The following is an 18,369-nucleotide window of genomic DNA, read 5'->3' on the forward strand; positions in this document are numbered from 1 at the left end:
TTTACCATAAGATATAGAGGAAAGTGTCCATATGTACACATGATATGTAACCCTTGGAATGCAAAAGTCATATATTATAAATAACCATGTCCTGGTATTGTAAATGGGCATTGTCTTTCTCCTAATGTAAAAAAAATCTGTAGTGGTCAGTTTTTCATGGACCAACTGCCAGCACTAAAGGACTGCCGATCGGTAAACATTTCATCTACCAACCAGCGGTCATTTAATGGCCTGTTTACATAGACGGTAGTAGATCGTTCAGAGCGCATAGGCTGGCATTCTTGTTGGCAGTACAAATCCTGTTTACAAACGGTCATGGCTGTTCAGCCGATGGTTGGTCAAGTTTGTTCATCTGATCTATTATTGCTCGTACATCAGATGATCGGCAGCAACGTTTATAGTGAATGAGCGCTTTTAAGAATGCTCGTTCACGATCATTTTCCGTGTAAATGCAGTTTACGTGAATCAATTTATCGCAACACAATCTCTCTTCCCAAGTGACTGGGGGAAAATCATTCATAATATTCTAGCTTCCTGCGATAACAGAAGCCATGATGATACTACAGTTGGCATAACATTACATTAGCATATTATGTACACATAAATACATAAATGATGACCTAGTGGATTTACCTTCTCCTCATGCAGACTATGGTAGAAATCATAATGATGATAACCAAAACAATTAATGCAACTAGGCCAGCAATTATTCCAACAAACTTCTTATTATCATCTTGTATTAATGATTCTTCAGATCCCTGTTGATGTAAAACATATAATTTCAACTTTTAAAAAATGCATTCAATCCAATTAGAAAAATGTATAGATTTTTGTTGTGGTAGTTGACAGTAAGATGACTATGGAGCACTGATTATATTAGAATGAGGCTTGCACTGTTAAAAAGGTGCTACAATTGGCACTGCTAAAGTGGAAATGCTGGAATTCCTTAAAACAGCTTGCTTCTAGTACTGAGCAGAGCATTGTGTGGCACTCTTAAGAGGTACATGAGACTGGCACTGTTGAGCATGTAGTAGTAGTAGTATTAAAAACAACCTTATTTATTCAAATGTAAGCCTAGCAATCAACTGTACACCGTTGATCTGGCTTCTCTTACCCTCGGAAACCAATTGCTGCTACCTGATGAAGCCACTAATGGCCATACATTACTACTGCAGCAACTATTTCAAATACAAACATCCAAATGGACAGAAAAATGATTCCTTTCTTCCAACATATCCACTGGCATTATTAAAAATCACTTTTATTTTGCATTATAGAAAACAAATAATATGAAATACCCAACACTAACACCAATATTAAAATACAACTTGTGCATTAAGTCTCTAATGTGTGGATCTTCTGTAGAACCCCAGGAGTCTGGTTGCCACAATGGCATTGCCTTCCTCACAGGGGGTGATGTCATGCCTGGAGGTAAGAAGGGATCCACTTAGCAGGTAACACAAACATACAACACTTTCCTAACTCCAGACCAGAAGGGGGAGCCCTAAATCCGGTTTCAGGGTAGCTTCCCTATAAGTTCTGGTTTGGAGGTGGGGTTAGTGAGTTCTTTGTGAGACACTGAAGGGAAAGGAAGCGTGTGAGGAGAAAGACTGGGGGTGGAGCTGTAACTGAGCTCTTCCTGGATTAAGTGCAAAAGAAACTGGACACCGGAGTCCGTGGTTGCACTGGTACTAAAGACCCAGCAACTAGAACTGGAGGGCAGGAGATTGCAGGTCTCCTGTCCCATCTAACACCTGGAGGTATCACAGCATGTCAGGAGCCTGGGGCTGCCCGTGAGAAGACAGTGCCCATGCAAGGCTCATGCTGTCAACTATACGGGTTAGGAGTAACAGACACTGAGAGGAACTTGTGTAAAGCTTCAGGCAGCAAGGGACAGAGAATTCAGCGCAGAAGGAAGGCCTCCGAACCCACCTGGCTAGGTGGATCCCAAGTTACCTCCAGGCTGCCCGGACCCCATCAACACCTGTAACCTGTGCCCTGCACCTGCACTTCACCAGTAAATGGTAAAGGAAACTGCAATCCCTGTGTCCTCCAATTATTTCCAGCACCCTCAGTCCTGCACCCCACCGTCTATCATCCCTTACCAACTGCACCGGTAGCTCTGGGGACTCAGCTCAACTTGTAGGGAGCTATACCAACTTTGCTGCAACACCATCAGCCCCAGTAGTCCCCTTTAAGCAACGTCGGCCATCCCTGGCCAAGTACCTCAGGTGGCATCACGAACATTTCCCCACAGGCTTTATTGTCCTCTTTCCTTCATCATTTTTGTTGGATGCCCAGGGCCACAGACCGGGTAACCACTTCTGTGACCACGCCTTTAAGTACCACCGGACCCGTCCCAAGTACCCCACGGTCCTAGCGGGTGTTCCACTTCCATTATTGCTGTCTAATTGAGAGCACTATTCCTCATGTCTTCTATTTCTACAATAGTTGTGTTGAAGCTGTGTTGGCAGTACACACAACTGTACAAGTAAGATAGTGTATACATGATAGGTGATGTGTAGTGCTGACACACCATCAACACAACTGTTGCAGCAATCAAAGAGTTGAGGAATAGTACTCTTAGTTAGACACTAATATTGAAAAATACACACATTATGGATGTATCACAATATTTATTTTCAATAATACTTAAAAAGAGTAATGTTTTAATAATGTCAGTGCATATGGTGAAAGGAACAAAACATTTCTTTCTCCATTTGGAGATTTGTATATGCATTTGTTAATCAAGAGTAATGTATAGCCAGATATAGCTTCATCAGGTGATAACAGCTGGTTGACCCAGGGTACAACAAGCTGGATCAGCAGTGATTAGCTAGATACTTATATTTACATTTTGTATACCCTCCCACTATTTCAGGGTTTGAACCATGTTGTTATTGAAGCAACTAATAGACAAGGTGTATGGACTAATGGAAAATGGAGAAAAGTCATGATTGTGAATCTCTTTTAAGTTAGGTTTCACACATACCTGGCTGTGGCTCAAAAACATGCATCAAAGGACAAAGTATTCTATGTATAAAACCATCATAAAATAGGAACAGGACTGGTTATGGGAGCATGACTATTTGTGATTATTTTTGTGTTTGCATGAAAGCATAAATGCATGTGAAAATGCCTATGCCCTTTGATAATATCATGCTTTCATTTGGTTGGAATTCTCTGGGATGGGAAAGCTTATTCCAAGGGTTCTCCACAGTAATATGTTTGGTATTTATTGCTATAATTCTAGATTTTTTTTGGTATGTTGAACTATCATTTACCTCTTTTTTCTCCCTTATTCTCCACCCGCTGGCTGCCTAATGCCTCTTGACTGACAGGTGACTCATGATTCAGTCACCTGTCAATCAAAGACAGGAGGTAGGCTGTGGGCAGGGAAAAGGCAGGGAACCAGAAGATCTGAAAATGAAGTGCCCACCCTACTGCACTTAGGACTCATTAACATACAATTTCAACTAAAAAATTATTTTGGGGCATGCAATTATGATAATTATGATGCAGAAAGAATAAAAAGAACCAAATTAATGAAATATCTAACACTGAATGATGTATACTTACAATGACATAAAGACCGAGCCGTAAAAGGTTACTCAAAATTTCACTGTTGCCCTGTATAATGCTAGAAAGACATTTTTAATGAATCCGCAATGTTTTTCAACTGATAGAGAAAATATATATAGGGAGATAAAATCAGCTGGATTTCGAATCATAAATCCAAGTTGCTTTGTCACTTCAACCGAGTGATAAGAGAAGTTTCTCCAACATATAGAATATAGTGTTGAGCAAAAGTGCTCAGATAAGGTTTTATCGCAGGATGTTCGGATGCCAGAGAGTATCCTCGGTATGCTCGAAAAATATGTTCAAGTCACTGCGACTATTCGACAGCTGCAACAATGCAAGGATTTCCTGTTTTTTAAGCAATCCCAGCATGTGTTGCGGCTGTCGAATAGCCGCAAGACATGCAGCTGTGGTGACTCAAACAGTATTTTAGCACACCAACGATGCTCTGTTTGCACCGGAGCGTACTTGGATAACACCTTATCCAAGCATGTTCGCTCAACACTAATATATTATTGTGACTAATGCTGATAAAATCTCCAATGATGAGGAACCGTAAAGAACAACTACTTCCAGTGAACCCTCTATGTGTAAAGAAGACAATACTTCTGATTTATAGAGTTTTTGTCATTTGAATAGCTGGTAGAGCAGCCACATGTCAATACACGGATATCCATAGGCCATATGCTGAATGATCATATGTGGAGATCATGACTATTATTTAGTTGGCCATATTTTTTATAATAATTTATCTATATAAAACTATGGTATATTGGCAAGAATAATTACAAATATACCGAAGCATATTCTTGTTATGATATGTCCACATGTAGCATAAGATGATGCTGTAGAATAGCTAAAATGTACTACTAAGGATAAAGATCAAGTGTCTGATGACAACAAATGGACATACAGGCATTTATTGAATAGACAATTCTATATTAATCAATGATATGCCCCCACAATATAATAAACCTCCTCACACGCAGTCAGATCTTTCCCACTCAATTTCCCTCCTTCCTTATGTTCTCTGCTCTTTCTCCTCCCCCATACTCTCACACTTTCTTTCCTCCTGTTGAATTCTAATTTCTCATTCACTCATTTATCATTTTATAAAGTTACAATTTTTAAAAATACATAAGGCTAGGCCCACAGGACATCTTTTACCATGAAACACGGTCTAGAATGATAGATCGCACTGGCCCAAGCTGCCACGTAGTCCCAGCCTTGTTCTTGCAATATCATCAAAAGCCAGAAAGGTGAGGGATTATCTTTAAGCACTGTGCTGGTGTTTTAATTAGAAAATTATAGGGGTACACATGATTAAGAAAATGACTTCATGCTCACTAACCTGCTGAGTTGTATTGGTGTTATGGCGGTGCCATTAGTATAAACGCAGTATATCGTCATGATGCTCTGATCATCAGCACTGAAAGTAAGACAAAGTTCAGGCATTATTTTATTCTATGGGAATACGCAGCATGTATTATTTATGGCATTATTGTATGGTACTGTTTCGCATTAGGATGGTTTTGCATCCATTTAAAAAGTCCTGCTCATTATTCTACACTCAGTTAAGTTGTGACATCCAACAATTGAAATTATTAGAAGAAACCTTTAGATAATGTATATCTGATGACATTGTAATAAAACACTTTTAGTGAACAATTCTAAATTTTCTGATGCGACTGCCCTGATTTTGACAACAGTCATTTGAACCTGGCCTAATAGATAAAGTAACCACTGTGTGCCTATGGTAGACTCAATATGAAAGATTTCCTTGATCATTTAGTCTTGTAGGAAGGTTTACACTACAGTGTTGCCTTGTATCTGACTGCAAAAATACTAAATCATCATATACAGTACCAACTGGATGCTTTATGGATTCAGACAGAATAACATAGGGACTTTTTGTGTGATTTTTTTCTGATTTTTAAAAAGCCCAGCAGCTGAGCTATTTGGAAGGAAGAAAAGATATAGAATAGATGTAAAGGAAATGCTGTTGACCAATCTGTTACGTGTTACGGAACCACTCAGCACCCAGAATATGTTGTGCAGTTATATGTATGTATAATAGGTTCCATGTGAGATGCATGTCCCTAATGCATCAGCCCACAGGCTGCGCCCTGGGCAGAGGGGACACAATATTCCCCTTTTGTCCTTCCCCACCTTTGTAATTCCCAAAGTAAATATCGGCAGGCTCCGGCCACCTGCGGCTATCGTAATGTATGTCTGGCCTGCCGCTTTTCTATTGGCCTGCCCTCTGTATCTGTGTGATATATTCTGTGTCCTGTGAGTAAAGTGTTGTCAGACTGGAAATACGTGGAGAAGCAGTGATCTTTTATATGCGCCCATGTAACCAAGCGATTTCAGCCAGCGTCCTTCATTCAGACTCCAGCCAAAGCACAGTGGACATCCTGAAACACGGGGTGGTACTGAAAGAGGTACCCCAGCTTGGTAGACCCCGTTACACAATCTATCCTAAAGTGGACAGCATTCTATTCTACACCAAGAAATGTCTGCCAATATAATGGAGATACTATGTAGTTTACTATAAGCACCTGCAGTGAAAATTGCATTTAAAAGTGGTCTTGTAGAGAGGTGGTCTAAAAAAAAAAATGGCCATTATGAATACCATACAGGGAAACTCAAAATCCATCTCAAGACGTCTGGTTTGGGTAAGTGGTGGTTTTCACAAAAAGGAAGTCTTTTGGTGAATTGTCACTGTGTTAGTCAATATAACAGCATTTACATTTTGCGTTCACCATCAATATCCACTGAATGTTAGTAACGTTATTTCAGTGAGACACTTTGAAATCATTTATCTATGGGAACGCACATGTTGAATAAGGCAAATTACCCAATATTTGCCCTTATTCCTAATGCATAGGCACTTAGAGTAGGTCACAATAACTTGTCAGGTGCAGCTCCTTCCTGAACAGATGGTGGCAAAGTTGTTATTTTTAAACTTTATACCGCTTTAACTCAGTTTGCAATTTGTAACCTATTACTGAATCTCACGTTCTTTGTACTGCCAACTGTTCTCTTTCAAATGGTGAGAACAATATGGTTCTTATTATATCTAATTAAATCTAGATGATACCTCTGTCTCAAAGTCTGCACAAGTCTACAAATATAATAATTCATTTATCACTGATGCATTTTGCTGAAAGCAAAAAATACGATAAAAATACGATAGATAGAGTACCAATATCCACGTTCTATGCAGAATAAATGAATCATCATATCACTGTTCCGTTGTTTATAAAGCTCACCGTATGGCTCTTTTTGAGGGTTCTGCTGCTTCAATCCCGGCCACAAACACTGAAGCTCCAGTGGCTGCTATGATATTCCTGTTAAATAACAATGTCACAAAATAACAATAAATAGTAATTAGGATTGAGCAAAAAGATATGCAGAATCCTGGTCCAGTAGCCACTTTGGAAATCTATGGCAACCAGTCAAAAGCATTGTGAACCTCATCCTATTTTCTGGCACTCCGTGTTTACTAGGCCTGTCGTGAAGTCATCATTGCGGTGTGATGCATGGATAGTGTCGCCCTTGACCTACTAATCAGAAAAAAGCACTAGGAGGAGATTTGCAAGACTCTGATCCAATGGCCACAGAATACCAATTTGGCCACTGGACCAGGGTCCTGCAAATGTTTTTGTCTTCTTTTAATAATTCAGTTCAAAGGAAGGAATTGTGACTTGACTTCAAATCCAAAAATAATCGCCTTGTGAAAAAAGTCATGTTTACAGCCATTCCAAAATGTCACACATAATTCCCATGAGATAAAAATCTTTTGAAAATATCTAAATAAAAATCTGTCTTTGTTATGCATTGCAACCAATCATAGCACAGTTTTCATTTTACCAGAGCAGTTTAAAAAGTAAAAGCTATGTTGTGAGAGGTTGCTATGAGCAAGAATAACAGTTTCACATTTAGACAAGTTTGATAAGTTAAGGACCCTTATATTCCTGGACTGCAGACTTTTTAGAGTAACATTAAGTTGTATGGATAAGCAATTTTCATACTACTTTTGTACAACAAAATTTCCAGGAAAAAAAACAAGCATGGCTTTTGAGAGCCAGTACTCTTAAGACCTGATTACAGTGGCATTACCTACAGGACCTTAGTAAATGATAAGCACACTCCAAAGTGTTGTGATGCAAACGGGGGTTTATTTACATACAGTAATCAAACGTTTCGGTCGATACAGGACCTTCATCAGTGTACTAATAATAGCCGTATACTTGGTAGAGCCCCCAAAATAAGAAAACATTGCATCCAAATAGCTGGCCTAAACGGTATGGGCCACAAGCACAGTGGAACCTGCCCACTAGAACGGAATACACGCGGTGTTTTCTTATTTTGGGGGCTCTACCAAGTATACGGCTATTATTAGTACACTGATGAAGGTCCTGTATCGACCGAAACGTTTGATTACTGTATGTAAATAAACCCCCGTTTGCATCACAACACTTTGGAGTGTGTGTTGTGAATTCTGTTTTCGGGCTCCCTCCTGTGGTCATGAATGGTACTTCGGCTGGTTCTGTTCATGGACTTTCTCTGATGCCTGTGGGTGTTTCTGAGTTTCCTTCTACAGGTGATGAGGCTAATTCGTTAGTGGGCTGCTCTATTTAACTCCACTTGGATCCTTGTCCGATGCCAGCTGTCAATGTTGTAGCATTGGTCTAGTTCGCTCCTGGATCTTCCTGGTTACCTGTTTCCTCCAGCAGAAGCTAAGTTTTGCTTTGCTTTTTTTTCTTGTTTGCTATTTTTTCTGTCCAGCATGCTTATGTGAATTTTGCCTTGCTTGCTGGAAGCTCTGGGACGCAGAGGGTCGCCTCCGCTTTGTTAGTCGGTGCGGAAGGTATTTTTCCCTGCACTCTCTGTGTGGCTTTTGTAGGGTTTTTTGCTGACTGCAAAGTGACCTTTCCTATCTTCTGTCTGTTTAGTAAGTCGGGCCTCTCTTTGCTAAATCTATTTCATCTCTGTGTTTGTGATTTCATCTTACTCACAGTCAATATATGTGGGGGGCTGCCTTTTCCTTTGGGGTATTTTCTCTGAGGCAAGATAGGCTTATTTTTCCTATCTCTAGGGCTAGCTAGTTCTGAGGCTGTGACGAGGCGCCTAGATCATGATAGGAGCGCTCCACGGCTATTTCTAGTGTGCGTGACAGGATTAGGGATTGCGGTCAGCAGAGGTTCCACTTCCCAGAGCTTGTCCTGTATTAATGTGCTATCAGGTCTTTTCTGGGGCTCTAACTACCAGGTCCACTATTTGTCCTAACCACCAGATCATAACAAGTGTGCTAGTCACTTGCATTATATATATCAAGGTTTGGGAACCTATGACTGTGCACCTCCCCTCCTAGGCTGTGCTGAGCATTTTCTATATCTTAGTAAATGATAAATCATGAATCCTTATGACCAATATAGCTAAAAGGTTGAATGAGGAATACCTGGAGATGGAGAATAATATGTTTCCAAACCAATTATGCAATATTAAACTGTGGAAAATGGTGCTGTCCTGGTCATGCAACTTCTAATGGAGAAGGTGTATTTTTCTACAATTACAATTATATTTCTTTACCCCAATAACCTATTGTGGAAATATTCAGTGGGAAAAGAAAAGCAGCCACCTATTGTGAAAGTTCTACCACTTAAAAAGATGAGAGAGGCCTGTAATTGACATCATAGGTAGACCACAACTATGAGAGTCAAAATGAGAAAACATCCAGAAAATCACCTTGTCTGATTTGGCAAGATTTATTTTGCAAATGATGCTGGAAAATAAGTATTTTGTCATTAACAACAGTTCATCTCAATATTTTGTTATATATCCTTTGTTGGCAATGACAGTGGTCAAACGTTTTCTGTAAGTCTTCACAAGTTTGGCACACACTGTTGTTGGTATGTTGGCCCATTCATCCATGCAGATCTCTTCTAGAGAAGTGATGTTTTGGGCCTGTCGCTGGGCAATACGGACTTTCAACTCCCTCCAAAGATTTTCTAAGGGGTTGAGATCTGGAGACTGGCTAGGCCACTCCAGGACCTTTATATGCTTCTTACGAAGCCACTCCTTTGTTGCCCTGGTGGTGTGCTTGGGATCATTATCATGCTGAAAGACCCATCCACATTTTATCTTCAATGCCTTTGCTGATGGAAGGAGGTTTGCACTCAAAATCTCACAATACATGGCCCATTCATTCTTTCAGATACACGGATTAGTCGTCCTGGTCCCTTTGCAGAGAAACAGCCCCAAAGAATGTTGTTGCCACCCCCATGCCTAACAGTAGGTATGGTGTTCTTTGGATGCAACTCAGTATTCTGTCTCCTACAAACACGACTGGCACTGCAGGAACTGAGTCCCTGGTGGCATAGTGTGTTACTGATGGTAGCATTTGTTACGGTGGTCCCAGCTCTATGCAGGTCATTCACTAGGTCCCCCGTGTGGTTTTGGGATTTTTTCTCACTGTTCTTGTGATCATTTTGACCCCACGGGGTGAGCTCTTGCGTGGAGCCCCAAATCGAGGGAGATTATCAGTGGTCTTGTATGTCTTCCATTTTCTTATTATTGCTCCCACGGTTGATTTCATCACACTAATTACTAAGGTGATTTTCTGGATTTGGTTTCTCATTTTGACTCTCATAGTTGTGGTCTACCTATGATCTCAATTACAGGCCTCTCTCATCTTTTTAAGGGGTAGAACTTGCACAATTGATGGCTGACAAAATACTTTTTTCCCCACTGTATCTGTCACTTGATTCCAAATACCTATTGAAAATGTATTCTACATTGAATCTACAGGCACTTACCCAACAATATCTTGCTCCGTGTTAGTCAGCTCATTTACAGACTTTGAGAACCGCAGTACCACTCTATAAGATTCATCTATTGTAAATATCTACAAGTTTGGGAGGGGGAAAAAAGGAAGAGCAAAGTACATGAGAATGAGCAATGAAACTACACAATTTTAGAAGTAAAATTATATAGTGTATATGTATATGAATATACACTGTAAGTCTGTGTACGTTATATACAGTTATGTGCAAAATAATAGCAGTGTGGTTAAAACAGCTGAGAAAAAGCTCAACAATAGCATTTATCTCCTTATACACAAAGGCACTGGAAGCACTGCATATTCATCTTTTAAAGTGAAAATGAAGAAAAGGGAAAAATATGCTGCTCCAAAAAATATTATCACTTATGGTGATCACTTATTAATAACAAACAGATCCCCAAGTAGTACTTGAATAAAAAAAACACTTTTATTGATCAATTAAAAAAAAAAATAACATAAAAACAAGGGTACTAGGTCCTTAATGAGGGACTGCAATGCCATAGGGTATTCCAAACTGTACACTACAACCACCAAGGTACAATTGTCTGTATACTGGAGCAAACAATCACTTAATGACATGAGGTATAAAACCATACCTATAATTAACCTCCTTAAGAACTTCTAAACATAGGAAAGAGGCTGTATTGACCCCCCCCTGCATTTATGTATGCTCTATATTGCAATAGCCAATGTGTAAACCATAGTAGTAAATGTCATATGTGTCAGTAACTGTGGTGCAGCCACATGGAATCCTCTCGGCATCCCTCCGCCCCGACGTGCGTTTCGCACTGCTTCTTCGGGAAGCGTGTCTGGGCAGGGGGCATGCCGGTTTAAATAACCAGTCTGTGATGTTGATTCGCTATTGCGGGATTACGTAGAGAAGTGCTGATCAGCTGTATCATGTTGACATGCTACAGCGCATGCGCGTGAATGTTTATGTTGCTGTGTTTCTGTACGGATACCGGAAGTAATTACACAAGATGTTACTGCGCATGAGCCCGTACTGTACTGCTGTATGTCCGTACGGATTTCTAAAGCTAATAATATAACTTAAGAGTGTCCAAGTGCCTATTCAAGCTTCACTAAAGTGGATACCAACCTAAGTATAAAGTTATGGGGTTGTGTGCGGTGCAGTTCTTAATGGCGCTTGCGCCCGCCTCACGGTACCCGTAATGGAGTGTGGCGGTATGCGGTCACGTGGGCAGGACACCAGATCATCTGAAAGATGACGTGGCTATACTGCCCCACTACAGACCACTAGCTGCCAGCCCCACAGGTCCGCGGCCTGCACATGCGCACCACTGCCAAAGGAAAAATGTTGAGAGAAGCTATGCAAGGCGTTTCCTAAATGGATATTAGTGAAGTATTACCTCTAGAAACATATAAAAAAATATATTTTAAATATCTAAACCTTATTAACGAATGTGAAGACCTAGTATTAAAAGAAGTGAGCAATCTGTTTTTCAATACAAGAAAAGAAAACATGGTAAGTGAAATATATATGTGCTACAGTACTAGATATTGTGAATAAGGAAATAATAAATTGAATTAAGAAAAGTATAATGTAGATAAATACTGTGATAAATGTTGATAATAAAAATAAAACGAATATAACAAGAGTGTGTTATTTGATAAAAAGTTGTGTGTGAATACGCTGTTGAAAACAACAGCAATTATTATAACAATCAACTAGTGCTCATATGTATAAATTACACAATCACCATCAGTGAACAGCAAATTCTCAAGACCTTTATAAAGGCTCTATTGAATATATTAGGGATAAAAAAAATAAGTGTATTATATAAAATACTAACATTGGCAATAAAAAAAGGGGGCATTCAATAGTTATCTAATAGATGCTCTAAGGACTTCCAAGTGGATTAAATGAAAACCCTATATCTAGAGTAATTTTGACCTATGACATTAATGATACAGAAAAGCATGACAATTCAATCTACATCTTCATACATACATTAATTGTCATAATAAAGAATTGGTCCACTTAAAGTCCATTATTACTATATAAAAGAGATGACAATCCACCGGAATTCTATAAATTGAAGTTGTTCTTCAACAGGATCCTCCTCAACAGGCAGAATATCCCATATATTAGTTCTTATCCCCCACAAGGCACAGACCTCAAGATGGATTATAGGACTATATTGATAAGAAATATATAACTAAAATGAAAAAATTAAAATAAGAAACCGACTGATAAAACCAATACATTAAAAACAGAGCAATAAGCATTGCCCCCTACCAAACTACTTCCATTAAATATCTAATATGTAAATTACAAGAAGGCCCCAAACCCAAAACCTTCATTCAGTCCTTGTGAAGCTATGGTCCCTAGTCTGTATATCCACTGGCATTTCTTTTTGGCCAATCTCTTACCTATGTCCCCTCCCCTGGGGCCCAAATCTACCACATCTATCCCTCTAACAGACAGCATTTTTTAATTACATTGGTGGTACCTCTTAAAATGCCTTGGTATGGTTTTAAGAGTAGTATCATCATCAGTTATTGTTTTGGCTTTATCTATATCCAGGCAGTGTTCACATACCCTAATTTAAGTTCACGACTGGTCATGCCAATGTAAAAATTTTTTACATGGGCATTCTGCGTAATAGATTACCCCTTTAGTCGAGCATGTTATATGGGCCCTGATGTCAAAACTCCTGGTGTTGTTAAAGTTACTAAAGGTATTATTATTTCCTTATTCACAATACCTAGTACTGTAGAACATATAATTTTCACTTACCATGTTTACTTTTCTTGTATTGAAAACAGATTGCTCACTTCTTTTAATATTAGGTCTTAACATTGGTTAATAAGGTTTGATATTTAAATATAATTTTTTATATGTTTCTAGAGTTAATGCTTCACTAATATCCCCTTAGGAATCGCCTTGCATAGCTTCTCTCAGCATTTTTCCTTTGGCAGTGGTGTACATGTGCAGGCCGCGGACCTGTGGGGCTGGCGGCTAGTGGTCTGTAGTGGAGCGGTATAGCCACGTCATCTATCAGATGATCTGGTGTCCTGCCCACGTGACCACACACCGCCACACTCCATTATGGGTACCGTGAGGCGGGCGCATGCGCCATTAAGAACTGCACCGCACATAGCCCCATGACTTTATACTTAGGTTGGTATCCACTTTAGTGAAGCTTGAATAGGCACTAGGACACTCTTAAGCTATATTATCAGTTTTAGAAATCCGTACAGACGTACGGCACTACAGTTCGGGCGCATGCGTCGTAACATCTTGTGTAATTACTTCCGGTAACCGTACAGAAACAAAGCAACACAAACATTCGAGCGCATGTGCTGTAGCATGTCAACATGATACAGCTGATCAGCACTTCTCTAAGTAATCCCGCAATAGCGAATCAACATCACAGACTTGCTATTTAAACCGGCATGCCCCCTGCCCAGACATGCCTCCCTAAGAAGCAGTGCGAAACGTGCATCGGGGCAGAGGGACGCCGAGAGGATTCCATGTGGCTGCACCACAGGTACTGACACATCTGACATTTACCACTATGGTTTACACACTGGCTATTGCAATATAGAGCACACTGTTATAGACCTGGTGGTTAGGAGCACCCGAAACGACCTGATGGTTAAAATAACAAAGGACAAGCTCTGGGAAGTGGGAGCTCTGCTGACCGCAACCCCTAATCCTATCACACACACTAGAAATAGCCGTGGAGCGTACCTAACTCTCCCTAGACGCCTCTTCACAGCCTAAGAGCTAACTAGCCCTAGAGATAGAAAATAAAGCCTACCTTGCCTCAGAGAAATTCCCCAAAGAAAAAGGCAGCCCCCCACATATATTGACTGTGAGTTAAGATGGAAGTCACAAACACAGAAATGAAACAGGTTTCAGCAAAGGGAGGCCAGACTTACTAAACAGACTGAGGATAGGAAAGGTAACTTTGCGGTCAGCACAAAAAACTACAAAAAGACCACGCCGAGTGTGTAAAAAGACCTCCGCACCGACTCACGGTGCGGAGGTGCCACTCTGCATCCCAGAGCTTCCAGCTAGCAAGGCAAAATAATGATAGCAAGCAGGACAAGAAAACAATGAACAAATAATTAACTAGCAGGGACTTAGCTTCTGCTGGAGTAGACAGGTCACCAGAAAGATCCAAGAGCGAACTGAACCAGTACAAGAACATTGACAGCTGGCATAGAGTAACGATCTGAGTGGAGTTAAATAGAGCAGCCAGCCAATGAATAAACTAAGTCACCTGTGGAAGGAACCTCAGAAGCAGCAGCTCCACTCACAGCCACCAGAGGGAGTCCATGGACAGAACTCGCCGAAGTACCATTCATGACCACAGGAGGGAGTTCGATAACAGAATTCACAACAGCACACATAGATGCAGGGGGGCCAATACAGCCTTTTTCCTTCGTTTAGAATTTCTTAAGGTATAACCCCATGTCATTAAGTGATTGTTTGCTCCAGTATACAGACAATTGTACCTTGGTGCGGTAGTGTACAGTTGGGAATACCCTATGGCATTGTAGTCCCTCATTCAGGATCTAGTACCCTTGCTTTTATGTTATTTTGTGATTTTAAAAAAATTGATCAATAAAAGTGGTTTTTTATTCAAGTACTACTTGGGGATCTATTTGTTATTAATAAGTGATAATATATTGTATATAGTAGTACATAACCCACATCTATGATGGGTAACATTATTTAGGGCATTTCTTTGTGAATATATGCTCCAAAAAATAGTAGTATCTGTATTTTCATTGACAAACTCTGAATATTTACAGTATAAACTGAAACTTGCTTGCAGACAAAGCTTTTCTGCTAATCACTGAACTAATATTTAATTATATAACCTTTATTTTTATTAACTGCTTTACATCTGTTCCTTATGGAGTCAACTAATATTTGACACTAGCGCAAGCTGACTGGACTACATTCCATAATTCTTTTGTATTCTTAGGTTTTGCATCAAAAAACACATTTTTGATGTCCCTATACAAATTCTCATTTGGATTGAGGTCTGGGGATTCGGCTGGCCACTTCATAACACCAGTCTTGTTGGTCTGGAACTAGGATGTTGCCCACTTGCTGCTGTGCTTGGGGTTGTTGTTCTGCTGAAATACCCATTTCAAGGGCATTTCTCCTACAGCATAAGGCAACATGACCTCTTGAAGTATTTTGATATATTCAAACTGGCCCATGGTGCCTGGTGTGTGATAAATGGACCCAACTCCATAGTATGAGAAACATTCCCAAACCATTATGCTTGCACCTCCATGTTTTAAAGTCTTCACAGTGTAATGTGGCACGAATTCAGTATTTATGAGTTGTCTCAGAACTGTCTGCAGACTTTAGACCCAATAAGAATGATCTTGCTCTCATTTGTCCATAGAATGTTGCACCACTTCTCTTTAGGGCAGTCAATGTGTTCTTTGGCAAACTAACATTTTTAACCCCTTTACCCCCAAGGGTGGTTTGCACGTCAATGACCGGGCCAATTTTTACAATTCTGACCACTGTCCCTTTATAAGGTTATAACTCTGGAACACTTCAACGGATCCTGATGATTCTGACATTATTTTCTCGTGATATATTGTACTTCATGATAGTGGTAAAACTTATTTGATATTACCTATGCATATTTGTGAAAAAAATGGAAATTTGGTGAAAATTTTGAAAATGTAGCAATTTTCCAACTTTGCATTTTTATGCCCTTAAATCACAGAGATATGTCACACAAAATACTTAATAAGTAACATTTCCCACATGTCTACTTTACATCAGCACAATTTTGGAACCAAAATGTTTTTTTGTTAGGGAGTTTTAAGGGTTAAAAGTTGACCAGCAATTTCTTTTTTTTACAACACCCTTTTTTTTTTAGGGACCACATCACATTTGAAGTCACTTTGAGGGGTCTATATGACAGAAAATACCCAAGTGTGACACCATTCTAAAAACTGCACATCTCAAGGTACTCAAAACCACATTCAAGAAGTTTATTAACCCTTCAGGTGTTTCACAGGAATTTTTGGAATGCTTAAAAAAATTAACATTTAACTTTTTTTCACAAAAAAATTACTTCAGCTCCAATTTGTTTTATTTTACCAAGGGTAACAGGAGAAATTGGACCCCAAAAGTTGTTGTCCAATTTATCCTGAGTACGCTGATACCCCGTATGTGAGGGTAAACTACTGTTTGGGCGCATGGCAGAGCTCGCAAGGGAAGGAGCGCCGTTTGACTTTTCAATGCAAAATTGACTGGAATTGAGATGGGACGCCATGTCGCATTTGGAGAGCCCCTGGTGTGCCTAAACATTGAAACCCCCCACAAGTGACACCATTTTGGAAAGTAGACTCCCTAAGGAACTTATCTAGATGTGTGGTGAGCACTTTGACCCACCAAGTGCTTCACAGAAGTTTATAATGTAGAGCCATAAAAATAATAAATCATATTTTTTCACAAAAATTATCTTTTTGCCCCCAATTTTTTATTTTCCCAAGGGTAACAGAAGAAATTGGATCCCACAAGTTGTTGTAAAATTTGTCCTGAGTACGCTGATACTCCATATGAGGGGGTAAACCACTGTTTGGCCACATGGCAGAGCTTGGAAGGGAAGGAGTGCCGCTTGACTTTTCAATGCAAAATTGATTGGAATTGAGATAGGACACCATGTCGCGTTTGGAGAGCCCCGATGTGCCTAAACGTTGAAAACCCCCACAAGTGACCACTCCTGGCACATAGTGCCAGATGTCAGCTGTGATAGTCAGCTAACCCCTGGCCCCAATCGGCCGTGCTCCCCTCGTGAGCGCAGCTGATCGGCGATGACATACTATCCCGTCAGTGGTCATACTGGCCCATACCACCTCGATGGGATAGTACCTCTGATGTCAGAAAGGGGTTAAAGGGAACCTGTCACCCCCCCAGGCATTTGTGACTAAAAGAGCCACCTTGTGCAGCACTAATTCTGCATTCTGACAAGGTGGCTCTTATAGTTCTTGTTCCTGCCACTGCTGAAATAATCGTTTATGAAATTTGTCCCTCATACCTTGAAATTGTCCCGGGGGCAGGTCTTTCCACCCTAAAACAGACGCACCACAGCCGTTGCTCAGGGCCTCTGCGTGTCGGGTGCTGCCTCCTCTTCCTTCATTAGCGTCCCCGGCGCCTACGCTGTAATATTTTTTTTCGGGCATGCGCAGTTGCGCTGCCCTTCGAACTTACAGCACAGGCGCCGGGAATGCTAATGAAGGAAGAGGAGGCGGCGCCCGATGCGCAGAGACCCTACATGACGGCTGTGGTACGTCTGTATTAGGGGAGAAAGACCTGCCCCGGGAGACGATTTCATGGTATGAGGGACAAATTTCATAAATGATTATTTCAGCAGTGCCAGGAACAAGAACTAAAAGAGCCACCTTGTCAGAATGCAGCATTAGTGCTGTACAAGGTGGCTCTTTTAGATATAAACGCCTTGGGGGGGGGGGGGGGTAACAGGTTCCCTTTAACTCATCTTTTTTCAGCAATGGTACTTTACAAGGATTTCTTGCAAATAGTTTGGTGTCATGTAAGCGTCTTCTGATGGTTGCAGGACTCACAGGTAACTGAAGATCTTCGTTTCTCTCCCTGGAGCTGATCATTGGATGCTTCTTTGCCATTCTTGTGATTCTATGATCTATTCAGATGGTAGCATTTCCTTTCCTACCACATTTCAGGTTTTTTTGGCCATTTTAAATCATTGGAAATGTTTTTAACTGAGCCGCCAATTATTTCCTGCACTTCTTTATATGTTTTCCCACTCCAATAAACCTATTGATGAAACTTCTTTCTCCTTCAATACAATGTCTGGAACAACCAATTTTATTCACTGAGCAAGGGCTAAAAATAACAGGTACAACATTTGCTGTCCTCCTTTAAATAAGGACCATAACTAATACCTGTTTTT

General features: G+C 40.3%; 1 protein-coding gene across 1 annotated transcript in view; it reads right to left on the bottom strand.

Annotated features, from left to right (window-relative positions):
- The window catches only part of CDHR2 (cadherin related family member 2), a 220,419-nt gene that overhangs the window by 25,772 nt on the left and 176,278 nt on the right, over nucleotides 1-18,369 (bottom strand). Inside the window, exons 24-28 of the mRNA XM_069764192.1 lie at nucleotides 10,404-10,492; nucleotides 6,855-6,932; nucleotides 4,931-5,008; nucleotides 3,580-3,640; nucleotides 634-758 (exon numbers count right to left, since the gene is read on the bottom strand). Of these exons, the coding sequence (XP_069620293.1) occupies nucleotides 634-758; nucleotides 3,580-3,640; nucleotides 4,931-5,008; nucleotides 6,855-6,932; nucleotides 10,404-10,492 (431 nt within the window). The remainder of the gene's footprint in view (nucleotides 1-633; nucleotides 759-3,579; nucleotides 3,641-4,930; nucleotides 5,009-6,854; nucleotides 6,933-10,403; nucleotides 10,493-18,369) is intronic.

This window comes from Ranitomeya imitator, chromosome 4, assembly GCF_032444005.1.
Source record: "Ranitomeya imitator isolate aRanImi1 chromosome 4, aRanImi1.pri, whole genome shotgun sequence".
Lineage (NCBI taxonomy): Eukaryota > Metazoa > Chordata > Amphibia > Anura > Dendrobatidae > Ranitomeya > Ranitomeya imitator.